Genomic DNA, 13,678 nt, shown 5'->3' with positions numbered 1-13,678 from the left:
TTTCGTCCGTTTTGCCGTATCTTGAAGCGTAAGGTCACAAACGGCCCAATGACGACGTGAGGCTATGGGCTGGCGGGGCGCGCCGCGGCCGGCCCGCCGCTGAGCGTGCGCGCGCGGCAGGGTTGCGCATCGCCGCTTTACACCGGCGTAGAGGAACGAACGGTGGGGTAGGAGGGGGATATCCGGTGGAAGAGCATCCACATTTTCTATCCATAATGAAAATGCATTATACTTTTTCAATATAGATGAGGAAATATGAGCCATACAAGGAAGTGATGAAAAGAGTGACAAATACATATATAGTTTGTACGGTTAGGAGTGTAAGTGGGGAAAATTTGCCGTAACTACAGAACAGCCCTGAAAATCTCCGGGAAATAAAAGCTGCTATTGATGAGAGGTTTGCATGAGAGGTTTAATTAAGGACTAATTAAAAAGATAGGTGCGATGTTGTCGAATCGTAAGCCCTTTACGCGATCTTAGAAAAGTTTAAGAAAAATTTGATGAAAGAAAATTGCCCCAAATTCGGGAAGTGCTTAAAGTGTTTTTCTATTATGTGAAGTTTTCGCACATTAATGTCAATGGCGGTGCGTCGAAAACCTCTGATCTTGTAATTCCAATATGGAATGAAAAATGTAGAATCCCTGTGATACATCCATGTTTTTAAAAATGTTTACATTTTTATGAGGAGTGGAGGCGCGTATCAAAAAATGCTAGCCGTCGATCGCTGGTTCAAGAGAATTTGGAGACTGATTTTACGGCAAAAATCGACGTGTTATTCGACATTGCTTTATGCAATACTCTAGATATCATGGAAAATGAAGAGGATAAAGCATTTTTAATTCTTCAGAAAAAATCTGAATGAGAATGCATAATATCCACAGTGAAGGATACTATCCTTGCAGCAGAGGTGAGGAGAGCAGACAAGAAGGAAGCTCGCGCCCAGGAGAGAGTTTCTCGACAGGAAAAATTCACGCTCGCTTATGAGTCCCGCCAAACGGAAGAAAATAAGTTTTTTCATTTCATATGAAATCGCTGAAGGTTTGATACATCAATAAGACTTTGTTTACCCTCCTTTTCATTGGTGTATTTGACGCGGCATCAATTAGAAAGTTTTATTCAATCGGTTCAATCTGGCTTCGCCAACTTACAGCTGATGTTGATTGCCTGGCCTTACCCACGGGGCTAAAATAATGACACATTAGCCTCAATTACTCAAATCTTCCTTAGTAGCCGAGTGGCCAAGGGCATTGCCCACGGTTATAAAGAGTGGGGTTCAAACCCCAAATTAAATCATATTGTTTCGAGAAACTAATATTACATTTTTGATTATAGCAAGTAACTGTGGCGGGGGGGGGGGGGGGGGTTTCAGTACCAGAAAATGTAAGTGGGTAAGCCATATTGAACCTCTCGAATTAAACTTTCTAATTGATGTCACGTTAAATGCACTAATGAAAAGGAGGGTAAACATAGACACTATGTATCACAGGGATTCTACATTTTTCATTCCATATTGGAATTACTGCCATTGACATTCGTGTGCGAAAACTTCAAATAATAGAAAAACACTTTAAGCACTTCCCGAATTTGGGGCAATTTTCTTTCATCAAATTTTTCTTAAACTTTTCCAATTAAATTTACACTAATCGCTTTTGATCGCGTAAAGGGCTTACGATTCGACAACATCGCACCTATCTTTTTAATTAGTCCTTAATTAAACCTCTCATGCAAACCTCTCATCAATAGCAGCTTTTATTTCCCGGAGATTTTCAGGGCTGTTCTGTAGTTACGGCAAATTTTCCCCACTTACACTCCTAACCGTACAAACTATATATGTATTTGTCACTCTTTTCATCACTTCCTTGTATGGCTCATATTTCCTCATCTATATTGAAAAAGTATAATGCATTTTCATTATGGATAGAAAATGTGGATGCTCTTCCACCGGATATCCCCCTCCTACCCCACCGTTCGTTCCTCTACGCCGGTGTAAAGCGGCGATGCGCAACCCTGCCGCGCGCGCACGCTCAGCGGCGGGCCGGCCGCGGCGCGCCCCGCCAGCCCATAGCCTCACGTCGTCATTGGGCCGTTTGTGACCTTACGCTTCAAGATACGGCAAAACGGACGAAATTTCTGCCCTAAAAGGGCCGTAACTTGCCATTTTCCTTCAGAATTGATGTGTCGCTTGCCAAAACTTTTGAATTTTGGGTTTAGGCCCTTTAGGCCCTTTGAGGCACGGGTTAAAATTTTTTTAAAAATTTTTCCTTTTAGGGGGTTCATTTAGAGACTACATAGAAACTTTTTAGGGGTTGACCAACTTGATTTTCGCAAAACTCAAAAATAAGGCACACCCTAGGCGTCGTGCCTCATGTATCTTTTCTTTTGTATCATGCGTCTTTTTTGAAGTTTCATCTAAGTTCCGAAAGTATTGAAATTATAACATTACCAACTGTGTACCTTTCCAGTCCCTTCATTGTTTTCCGCGCTAAATTCACTGCAAACTCAACACAAAATGTGTGTTGCTTTGTGTTTCACTTCCTATATCAACCAAAAGTAACACAAGAACACAAATGTTTCTACCAGTGTAGTTAGTCCATCATTTTCCCCGTTAGTCTACAACAACCACCCGTTTCAACCAACAGGATCGCTTCATGTTCCCTATGTTTTATTTGTAGCGCTTTGTCTATCAATTCCAATAATCAGCCCGCCGCTTCATGGTGTAAACAAACCAGAAACTGCCACGATCTTTTTTTTCTGTATGTTTGACTTTTTTCATTTCAAAAATATATTTAATGAAGATTACGTGAACATGTCTCGCAAATAGATGGCAATAACCGTAGTGCTTTAATTGAGCTTAATGGTTGCCAAATCGGTCGGTCGTTGACGGAGGACGGAAGCGGCGACGGTGAGCAAACAGGTGGAACGGTTAGACAACACCCTCCGACTCGGAGCACTTAATGAAGGTTTTCCTGCCGATCCACCCTCTTCACTTCTTCAGCCCCTCCGTTTCCCGGGGCCGGAGGAAGGAGCTTGTGGTAATTTCGTTGCTTCGCGTCTTGCGAGTGACCGAGCTCCTTCCGTTGGCGCAGATGTAAATTAGGCCCGTTTTCAGCTCCGTTGCCTCGTCTTTCTTATTTTGTGGTCTTTGGAAATATATTTTTGGTTCTCGAAAAATAAGATTATTCTCATCGGTGAAAAGACATGAGAAAATCGGGAAATTTGCGCTGGAACTTTAAAATTGTACGCTAAGAATGTGCGTTTTCGACCCATGTACACAGTTAAAAATATCTGTGCTGGTGGTTACTTTGACTTATTATTTTCTCATTATCCAGGGATGAAGAATGCCTCCTACTGAACTAATGTACTCATGTTTCTCTTGTTGTCTTTCAACGGTTACGATCTGCGAGTGGTCAGCGCATAGGACTGTCATCGATGGGATTCAGGTTTGATCCTGGCGGTTCGTGCCTAATTTCTAACGAAGTTACTTATTTTTAACCCAAATATTTGGTCAATGTGACCCCAAAAAGAACGAACCACAAAATTTTAACCGCACGTTTAGTGTTTAACTTCCTGTATTAACACAAAATGTCGGTTTTTTTCTTACTGTGCGGATTCAAAATGCGTTTAAATTACACGGGAAACCTTTCTTTTTTGTGGTAATAAATTTAAGGTGTATAGCTTCCAGGTTTCCTGTGGCTCAAATAGTAAAGATTTGTGACGACTCGTTCCTTTGGTCTTTGAACCCAACCGTTAATAATATTCTCAGGAAAGTGTGGAAAAAGTCAAAGAATTTTGATATTTAAGTGCAGTCGCGACTCTGACAATGATAAATTCAACAGCCGCCACGAATGTCAACCCATTCCCTGCGAAATCATTGCTTCAAATCGCAGCATTAGGCAACACCGGTGCTCACAGGTAACAGTGACTCCCGCTGGTCTGGCCGATCATCGCCGCGTAGGGAAGTCGGAAATGAACTTATGTAGCACCCGTTTTAATTTTTTTCTCCTTTCAAAGGATGTGAGAATTTTTACTGCGATACGGTAAATGCCCGTTCGCTCTAGTTCATGCACAATGCACATCACATTTAGGAGGGTACCGCGGAACCCCGGAAACATTAGCCAGAAGCGTTGCTCCTCGATATCTGTGTAACCACCTGTTTTTCCTGTCGTGGTAACGAGAGCATCGGCCTTCATCCAGTGCAAAATTTGACGGTCTCATCTCGCAACAGACGCATTTAGTGCTGACTTCACGGAGCGATATTGTTGGTTCGATATCTCGAAAGTCGAAATGTGCCGCAACAAACTAACATAACCTCCAAAACGAACAATTGATGAAAGAATGCGTTAGCCTAAAACTGAAACATTAATCCGTGAGACCGCAAAATTATGAAAGCCAGTCATTTTCCAATACGTTTGAGACCATATTCACAAGAATTGATACTATAATAAGCTCGTGACATAATACTTCGTCTTGGGACGAACGTTGTGTTCGTTTGTTGGGTTACATTTCGATTTTCGAGATATTGAAATTAAATCGAGATGTGACGTCACACTAAATGCGTCTATTCTGATTTCTTTGACTTTGGGAGTCGTGAGTTTTCTCTTCAAACCAAGAAGTCAAAATCAGAAGTCTTCGTGTCGCACTCTTCTGGAAAGGCGATCGGTCATTGGATTTTTGAAATTTCATAATCAACAGGCCATCATTTTGACATGGTGACGAGTAAATACCCCCAATTGGAGCTAAATAGTTGATTTCCTCTTTTCTGTATTCAGGGCGATCTAAAAGCTCAGCATCACTAGGACCTGGCACTGTCCATGTAACTATTTAACAAATTGAGATAAAGACTTCAAATTTCGTGAGCACTTTTAGGTCAAAGGAAGCAACTTGTGAGATTCCCCAAAATTTTAAGTGGGCCTATGAAAAAGGGCAAGATCCCTTAGGTTTATCGAGGTGGCACGACTCTTCTGGATCACGATGTATGCATCCTTTTTGAACATAAGCACCGGCACTGGACACCACTTCATGGAGGCCAATAAAAAAGTGGAATGCTCCGCGCACTCCTTATGCATACACCCTCTGGAATAACTTTCTATCTCAGATCGTCATCGAGTGCTTAGTGTGTGATTAAATTAAAGCATCACTGAAAAAAAAGTCTCTTGAATCCAGAGTCCAGACTCTTAAAAAAACTGACAAGAAAAAATACGCTTGATTCAATCGGATTTTTGCTTGAATCAAAAGGAAATTCGCTTAAATTAAGCAGCTTGGTTCTCGATTCAAGCTAAAGTCCGATTGAATCAAGCGTATTTATTCTTGTCAAATTTTTTAAGAGTCTAGATCTTGGGTCCCAGAGACTTTTCCCCCTAGTGTATGGAAAAAAGGTTAAAGGGATGATAGTAAAATAAGGGTTGAGTTTAGTTTCGAATAAAAAATTGTTTTTTTTTTTTTTTTTCAAAATTCTCAACAAAAACTTTCGTCAAAAATGTTCATATGTCGTGAAATTGAGTTGCGCGTATTTTTCAACGTTTACCTTTGAGAATGAGGCCGAAACTCGGTTGCCTACGGTCTCTTACCCGGCCGGAAGCATCTCTCAATCGTTATCAGCACTCCCGCGTCACAACCCAAAAACCCAACCTCTGATTGCATAACCAAAGGAAGCGGGAAAAGTTCGAGCAGAGGCGCTCCTAGGAGAGTTGGCGCGTGAAATTATTTCGCTCGAAAAGCGCTAGCTCCGAACAGCGATTATCTCACTCTACGAGTGTCCGATTTTATCATCGGCGGCGGTAGAGCACGGCCAACCGGACCGGCCACACAACGCACTCTTTCCTCGCCTATGCAGATCCGCGCTCAATTGTTCCAGCGCCGATGTTACACCATCCCGGTTCGGGTTCGACCCGCGGGGGAAAAGGAAAAGTTAAGCCTGGAACTGGTCTTGCCACGTCACCGGTACCGGTTCTGCACATCGAAAACCGCGCAACCACCTCGGATCCGCATTGTGAGATGCGGGGTTTGTCCGGGAGCTCGGGAGAATAGCAAAGCTGCTCTTAATAGTCGGCCCAAGTCTAGGTGTTTAATATGTGTAACAAGCCGGGAGTCTGGTCGCCGGCCTGCTTGCCTGCCTCTTTCCAGAGTAATTATCGACCGGCGACGACTTGGTCGCTCGGGCTCGGGTACGGTGTGGATGCTGCGCTGCGTGGCTGCCGAGACACTGGACTGTGATATCCTTCGGAAACAGAAAGCGATCTCGCTTTCTTCGGCTCCGACCGCAGCCACGCGCTCGAGCCTTCGCGGAATCCCGTGAACCTTCAGCCGAGCCCCGGACATCTGCACAGTCGTGCTAAGCTGTCGTGCTAAAGAAAACAGGGTTGCCACGGTCAGGGAATACCGGAAAACCGGGAAATGTCTGGGAATTTTAAAAAATCAGAAGAAACATGGAAATGTCAGGGAAAATTGCGTAAATGTCAGGAAATAATAGTTAAGTCTCCTTTATTTGCTGTCTGGAATGGGTTTGACGTTTAGAATAACACATTTTGTCTGAAAACTATTCTTAATAATGTCATAGTAACGATTTGGCATGTCTTCAATTGTCAGGGAATTTCAGGGAAATATCAGGGACTTTAATTTTCTCAATTTTGTGGCAGCCCTGGAAAAGCGCCGTATGAACGTTCGACAGTTGCCAAATTTTCTCCGATAAAATGCTAATTTTTAAGGAGCGTTATGAATATTTTTCCTTTATATTTTTAGGTACTGTAGATTGAATTGCGAATAAAGTTCATTGAAAAATTGGGAGACGTTTCCAATAGTTTTCCATGAAGCTCTCATTTTATTGCAGGACATTTGGCAACGCCGAAAGGCTCATACGGCGTTTCTCCTCAGCAAGGCAGTAAAGCAGGGAGCCGTATGAGTTTTCAGACGTTGCCAAATTTCTTTTGATAAATTGAGAATTTTCCGGGTGAAACTTAAAAAGGAAATTCTTTTCTTTTCCTTCGCAAAAGGGAAAGAAAAACTTTTAAGTGGAAAAATTACTCTACGAGCTGGCAAATTTCCTCACGCCACGACGTGAGCCCGAGCGTTTCCCATATCCATGGAAAACTAAAAAACGCAAGGAATTAGAAACTTTGAAAACCCCACAAATCCCGGAAACCCTTTAATGGCGCACCAGATCGGTGTTAAAAATCCAACCGGTCATATTTTCCCCCTTTAAGGTAGCCCAGGGCCATAACAGCGGCGACAAGGAAGTTGAACCGGGTAATTTCGCGAACCCAGAAGCCTTGAAATTGCCTTATACACTCGGAAAATGTCTTCACTTTTCAATGACGTCACAAGTACGCGTTGAGCCAAAAACGAAAAAATCAGTGCATTTCAACGGTTGTTCTCTCCTTTTTTTCAAAAGGAAAACAAAAACTTTTTCGTGGAAATATTAACTTACGAGCCGACAAACCTCACGCCACGACGTGAGCCCGAGCGTTTCCCGGATCCATGGAAAACTAAAAAACGCAAGGAATTAGAAACACTGGGGAAAAAAACACATTGGATCTAGAGTCCAGACTCTTTAAAACATTGACAAGAAAAAGGACTCTTGATTCAATCAGATTTAAGCTTAAATCAAAAGGAAATCCGCTCAAATTAAGAGGCTGGTTTATTGATTTAAGCTAGATTCTGATTGAATCAAGAGTATTTTTTCTTGTCGATGTTTTTAAGAGTCTGGACTCTAGATCCAATGCGTTTTTTTTTCCAGTTAACTTTGAAAACACCATGAATCCCGGAAACCCTTTAACGGCGCGCCAGATCGGTGTTAAAAATCTAACCGGTCATATTTTCCCCCTTTAAGGTAGCCCAGGGCCATAACAGCGGCGACAAGGAAGTGGAACCGGGTAATTTCGTGACGCTCCTGTTTTTGACGGGCACGTGGACCGGAGCGAGCTGTGAAGCATTATTACACCCTGTCGAGGGTTTCTCTTGCAGTCGGAGACGCGGAGTCACCCGCGCTCCCGATTCTGCGTGCATCTGGAAAAAGGAAGAAGAAAAAAAGCGCAGTAAATAAATTACATTCATGTTGTCATGACCAAGTGGCGAATCGTGATTCGGTTGCACCCGGCACAGGGTGACTCGGAAGTGCCTCGCTAGGAGTCTGTGTTCAAGATGCGAGTCGTTTCCTGGCCTCTCATGCTGCTGTACTTAGGAAAAAACGCTGTATGAACATTCAAGAGTTCATCGGAAAAAAAAAAAAAAAAAACACATTGGATCTAGAGTCTAGACTCTTGAAAACATTCAAAAGAAAAAGGACTCTTGATTCAATCAGATTTAAGCTTAAATCAAAAGGAAATCCGCTCAAATTAAGAGCCTTGGTTCTTTATTTAAGCTTAAATCTGATTAAATCAAGAGTATTTTTTTTTGTCGATGTCTTTACGAGTCTGAACTCTAGATCCAATGTGTTTTTTTTCTAGTGTTGCCACATTTTCCCGAGTAAAAAATATATTTTTGAAGAAAGTTACGCGTATTTTTCCTTGAAATTTTCCGATATTTTAGATTAAATCGGGAACAAAATTGTCTGAAAAATTGGAGGAAAAATATTCAGAATTTTCCCGGTAAATTTGTTGGTTATAGAAGAAAATATGGCAACGCCTGAAGGCTCATACGGCGGTTTTCCTTAGCACGGCAGTGTACATAGCGCTTCCATTTCGATTGTCAAAGTGCAAAACCACGTATCTCCTTCGCGATGTTTCAATATGTTAGCCTCCAGGTATATTATTCTTTCAAATAGAAATAAGTCAGCTTTATATCTTAAAAACGTGGAATGTTCTGCTATTAGAGAAGAAAAATCGCCGAAGTTTTCAAGATATTAGTGTGGCTAGTTTTTTAGAGAAAAAATAAAATATGACAGTTGCAACGTTGCAAACGGAGATACGCGGTTTCACACTTTGACCATCGATCTGAAGCCTGCGCCAAACGATGATCAGGAACGGGTGAAGAGTCCATCTGATGTCGGTTGGATCTAGACGGATATCCAGAGTGAAAGAGAATCGAGAGTTCTTGGAAGGTCAGGATAAACTTGGAAAAGTCAGAAAATTGTGCTGGGGAACTCTTAAAAATTTTCTTTAAGCCTGAACGCTCTGTTTCTTTCAATTAAACGATACTCTGCCAAAACTTTTTCGCAGAAAGAATTTATATGAAAAACCATCGAGGAAAAAAAAGAAAGAGAAAAAGAAATTAAGAAGCAGAGAATATGATTTTCAAAACCCTCGAGAAATCCGGGAAAAGCTGGAATTTACGAAAGCTGGTCACCCCGCATCAGTAGAATCTGAATAAAATCTAAAAAAAAAAACTGAATAAAATCTAGAAAAAAAGAAAAAAAATCAGTAGAATCTTCCCACATATAGCCTTATCGCATACAGCAAAAGCTTGCTAAGTGGAACTACAGTTAGAACGAAATGCCGATCAAGTCGAATTTTTTTTCGGCCCCTAAACACGCCCGTAAGTTAAGCGGAGAATCGGTTGAGACGAATTGCCGCCAAAGTCGAATTTCTTGTCGGTCCCTACACAATTCGACTCCGCGAGCTTTGGCTGAACTTTTGAGATAAGCGCTTCAATTACAAGCTCACTTTTGAAAGCTGCGAGATTTTTGCCGTGAACTTACGGGACGCTCTGTGACCGTATTACCTGTGCCTTAACTCAGTTTCGCGACCGGACCATTTCCTCCAAGATCCCGCTTTGACCCCTTTCCCTCCTCCCTTTACCCTCTCTTTCACGCCTCGCTTTTGCCTTGTCCTCTGGTCGGTTGACTTCCCTCCTCAAGGATCACCTCGTAGTAAAATACGAGTAAGTTTTACTTTCCTTACGTTCTGTCAGTACCCAATCGCTCTCATCGCTCTATCAGTGCAGCGTCCGGTTTTTTATGCGCGGTTTTTTCCGTCCAGTTTTTTCCCCCTCGTGATAGCCCCTCTCGTTTCATCCCTCGCTTCCTGTTTTCATCCGTCTAATTGGTAGATTTTTCAGTATTTTGCGCTGATTTTGTTACGTTTCACGAATCACTAGAAGTTTAGATCATATGGGGTCAGAGTTCGCGTTAAATAAGTCAGGCATGGGAGAATCCCCTCGTTCGGGCGCGCAAAGTTCAAATCGCGTATAATCAAGACTCTGAAGGTATTATTTTTTGCTGATTTTGTTGCGTTTCACTAATCACTATTTACATTACAGTTTCAATTAAATGGGGTCAGAGTTCGCGTTAAATTTAAGTCAGCAACGGAAGAATCTCCTCGCTCGACCATGCAAAATCCAAATCGCGTATAATCAAGACTCTAGAGTTAATATTTTTTTTCTCCCTCCCTTCTTTCTCTCCGTCCCGGCGTTCAATTTTTATCATTTTTTTAAAATTCTTTTCATGCTACTTCAGCAGTGTTCTTTAGAGTTCATTTTATCATACGTGAATATATTCTCGAACTTTCCATGAATGCACGGTCATGTTGGAAAATCTCAATATTTCGTGGTACCATGTATCTTTTTATTAATTTTTGGACTATTAATTTTTAATTACTTGGACTTGAAATACTTTCCATTCTGATGAACTATTCTTCTATTTGTTTCAGGGAGCTGGACAAGATAGACTGGGGATTTACATAAAATCAGTTGTCAAAGGTGGTGCTGCCGATGCAGTAAGTATTCATTTTCTTGCCCCGTTCATTTTTTTAAGTGTCTTCTGAGGGCAAATTTCATTGTCTCAGAGTTTGAAATGATTAGAGGATGCAATGAAGCCAAGGAATCATGAAGTATGGACCCTTTTCTTAAAGGTCACCGATTTGAATCCTTTGCATCTTTAATTGAACATTTGTTTTAAACTTTGAAATTTATATTATCAAGTGTCTCAGCATTCTAGTTGTTTTAGTGATTCTGACTCATTTTATTTTCTGAATAATCCTTTCGTGGTCTCTTATCATTCTTGTCCAGAATTTGAGAAGTTTAAATCTCAATGACGAGGTGTATGGCGTGTTCAAAATAATGCATGGAACAAAATCATAATTTTTTTTCTCTTTCAGGATGGAAGACTTCAAGCTGGAGATCAGTTGCTGAAGGTTGATGGTCAAAGCTTAGTCGGCATCACACAAGAAAAGTAAGAATTTCTTTGGTTATCACAAAAAGATTGAGCAACTGCTTGATCTGCGACCCGGTGGGTCGCGAGCGAAAATGGGAAGGCTCCAAAAACGAGTTTTAGTATTGGGGAGGCCGGGAAAGTCGCGGTAATTTATACGCATGGAGCCATGAAGAAGTCATCACGTTGAAATTTCTGAGGGAACAGAGGTTTTTATAATGGAAAGGCCGATTATGATAATGCGAAGGGAGAAGAGAGAATCGTTTGCATCTCTGGGGGACATAGACATATTTTGTCGGGCAGTTGAACTGGCAGGCCTCTCCTGATGGAGCAAAAATATAACCAGGAGTGCAAAGCTATAATTTTTGCAGTCTCAGTGTTTTTTGTAGTTCCAATTTCTCAAAGAGCTTAAAAATTTTTTGTTGAATAGAACATTGAGGTCAACTTGAAGTTACCTCATGGGAAAAAGGGTTGACAGTGCAGCCTCTTAAGAGGTTACAATGACAGGGCTCAAAGCAGGATAACTGATATTTCTCTAGATCTTTCGCCTCGTGTGTGAATTCATCGAGCAGAGGAATACAGTTCTTAGGGAAAATGTCAAAATCTCAGTTTTGTAAATTCATCGAGCAAAGGAATACAGTTCTTAGGGAAAATGTCAAAACCTCAGTTTTATCCTGCAGTGCATTGTGCACCCTTTCAGGAAAAGTTTCTATTCTTTTATTTTAGTAGAAAATTGATGACAAAATTCAGGATCTTTGCTTCGCATAGTGAATGGTACGTAATTATTTTCCAGTGTTTTATGTGTTGTTTTGGAAGAACCTAATGTTATTTTAATTTATTTTCCAATTGGCGAAAGGTAGAATTATTTTACTATGGACCGCATTCAATAACCAAGTTGGCAGATTTTTGTCTTTCTCTAAAAATCAACCAAGAGACTTGGCTAGAACTTAATGAGACTGTGCAATTAATTAGGCTCTTGATGACTTTAAAATGCTTTAGATTCGTCAGATTCAGCAATTCTAAAAAAGGTTGCATTTTCTGTTCTAAACTAATTTTGGACAGAAGTTCTTCTGAGCTTAATTTAAACTATTTTATTTTAATTTTTCAATATCCTACTTTCAGAGCTGCCGAGTATTTAGTCAAAACCGGACCAACAGTGACTTTGGAAGTTGCGAAACAAGGTGCAATCTATTACGGCCTAGCCACACTACTCTCCCAGCCTTCGCCCGTCATGAGTAGAGGTTTGTTTCATTCTTAGATCCTATTTTCTGCTTCCCTCAACGGTTGACAGACTTACTATCCGAAAATGGGGACAAGATATTTGGGCATCAGATTTAACATCGTGTATTGTCTAACAATTTCCTTTCATCCCTTGTAAATTTTCACTAACTAATGATCCTCTCACGGGTTTTCTTTTCTTTTACTAAATTAATTTCCTCCTAAACTTGAAATAAAATAGAAGGAAAAACAGAATCCCTTATTTGTAATATTGAGAAAATTTGTGTGCGCACTGAAACAGAAATCATTACATTTTTTTTCCTCTCTCAATATGTTCCTATTAACACTATCTTGTCTTCCTCATTTTGTCTGGTCTTGTAAATGTTGAAACTCGTGAAATATTTTTTGATAAAAATTGTCGAGAAAATGTGTAATTTTTTTTCTCTATTTTTGTGGTGATAATGCCACGTTATCACATACTCTTTCTCTCTTTAATCCTTTATCTCCAATTCTTGCTTGTTACATGCAGCGTCTAGTCGAAGAGCAAGTATGGACTACATGTATCGTAGACCATCGCAAGATAATTTACCTGCAAGTATGTCTTTGACAAATTTAGGCTCACACTCTTCATATGCAGATTGGACTAACAGTCGAACAGGTCTGAGTTGTCTAGGTCCTATTCGTGAGCAAGTAGTTCCCCGTAATCCGAGTGGTTTGATGAGACGAAATAGTTTGATGAGATCTAGTGGTGTTGGTGGTGGCTTAAAAGCCAAGAACGTTTTTACTCCACGTTATGGCAATTTTCTGCACCCTAGCTCGGCTCTCTATGGTGTTGGTGGTTTGGCAGCTTGTGATGATTTTGATTCGACCGAAATTAGCGCCTCGAGTCCAAAAAGTGAAACTAACAACAACGACACTCCCAGTAGTAATGTTAGTAATTTTTTATCTGTCCCTATTCCTAACAATCGTCCAAAATGTTACAAAATCCCACCGAAGAATGAATTATGCCTTTGTGAGGATATATTCCAACAACATCAAGCGAAGCTTATCGACTGTGATCATGAAGATGCCAAAGCAATGAACGAATACCTTAGAGCAAATCGAAGTGATGAAAATAAACCTGCAGACGTTTCAAGAAAATCCCCCAATTTAAATACAAGAAATAAAAGTTTAGATAATATCTATTGTGATCCGGACAATGTAGCGTTTAAATTAGATGAAAGCAGAAGATGCAAAAGTGACTTGAATTTAACCTGTGATGGATCTAGTAATGTAAAGTATGGTGTTGGTAAATTAATGCAAAATGTCAATCAAATTAACACCAATGTCATGTTTGGTAAAAGACTGAGATTTGGTGGAACTCTGGAAACCATTCCATCA

The 13,678-nt window shown here is 40.7% G+C and overlaps 1 protein-coding gene across 7 annotated transcripts in view; it reads left to right on the top strand.

Moving 5' to 3' along the window:
- cno (adherens junction formation factor afadin) overlaps positions 1–13,678 on the top strand; it is a 289,893-nt gene that overhangs the window by 261,178 nt on the left and 15,037 nt on the right. For 6 of the 7 annotated variants that reach the window (XM_072302285.1, XM_072302284.1, XM_072302283.1 and 3 more), the window contains 4 exons: positions 10,581–10,646; positions 11,028–11,101; positions 12,203–12,321; positions 12,828–12,956. In XM_072302285.1, the coding sequence (XP_072158386.1) occupies positions 10,581–10,646; positions 11,028–11,101; positions 12,203–12,321; positions 12,828–12,956 (388 nt within the window). The remainder of the gene's footprint in view (positions 1–10,580; positions 10,647–11,027; positions 11,102–12,202; positions 12,322–12,827; positions 12,957–13,678) is intronic. The other variant, XM_019040165.2, reaches the window with a different exon arrangement.

The sequence above is a fragment of the Bemisia tabaci genome, chromosome 7, assembly GCF_918797505.1.
Source record: "Bemisia tabaci chromosome 7, PGI_BMITA_v3".
Taxonomy (NCBI): Eukaryota; Metazoa; Arthropoda; class Insecta; order Hemiptera; family Aleyrodidae; genus Bemisia; species Bemisia tabaci.
This window is presented reverse-complemented; position numbering and strand designations above follow the sequence as displayed.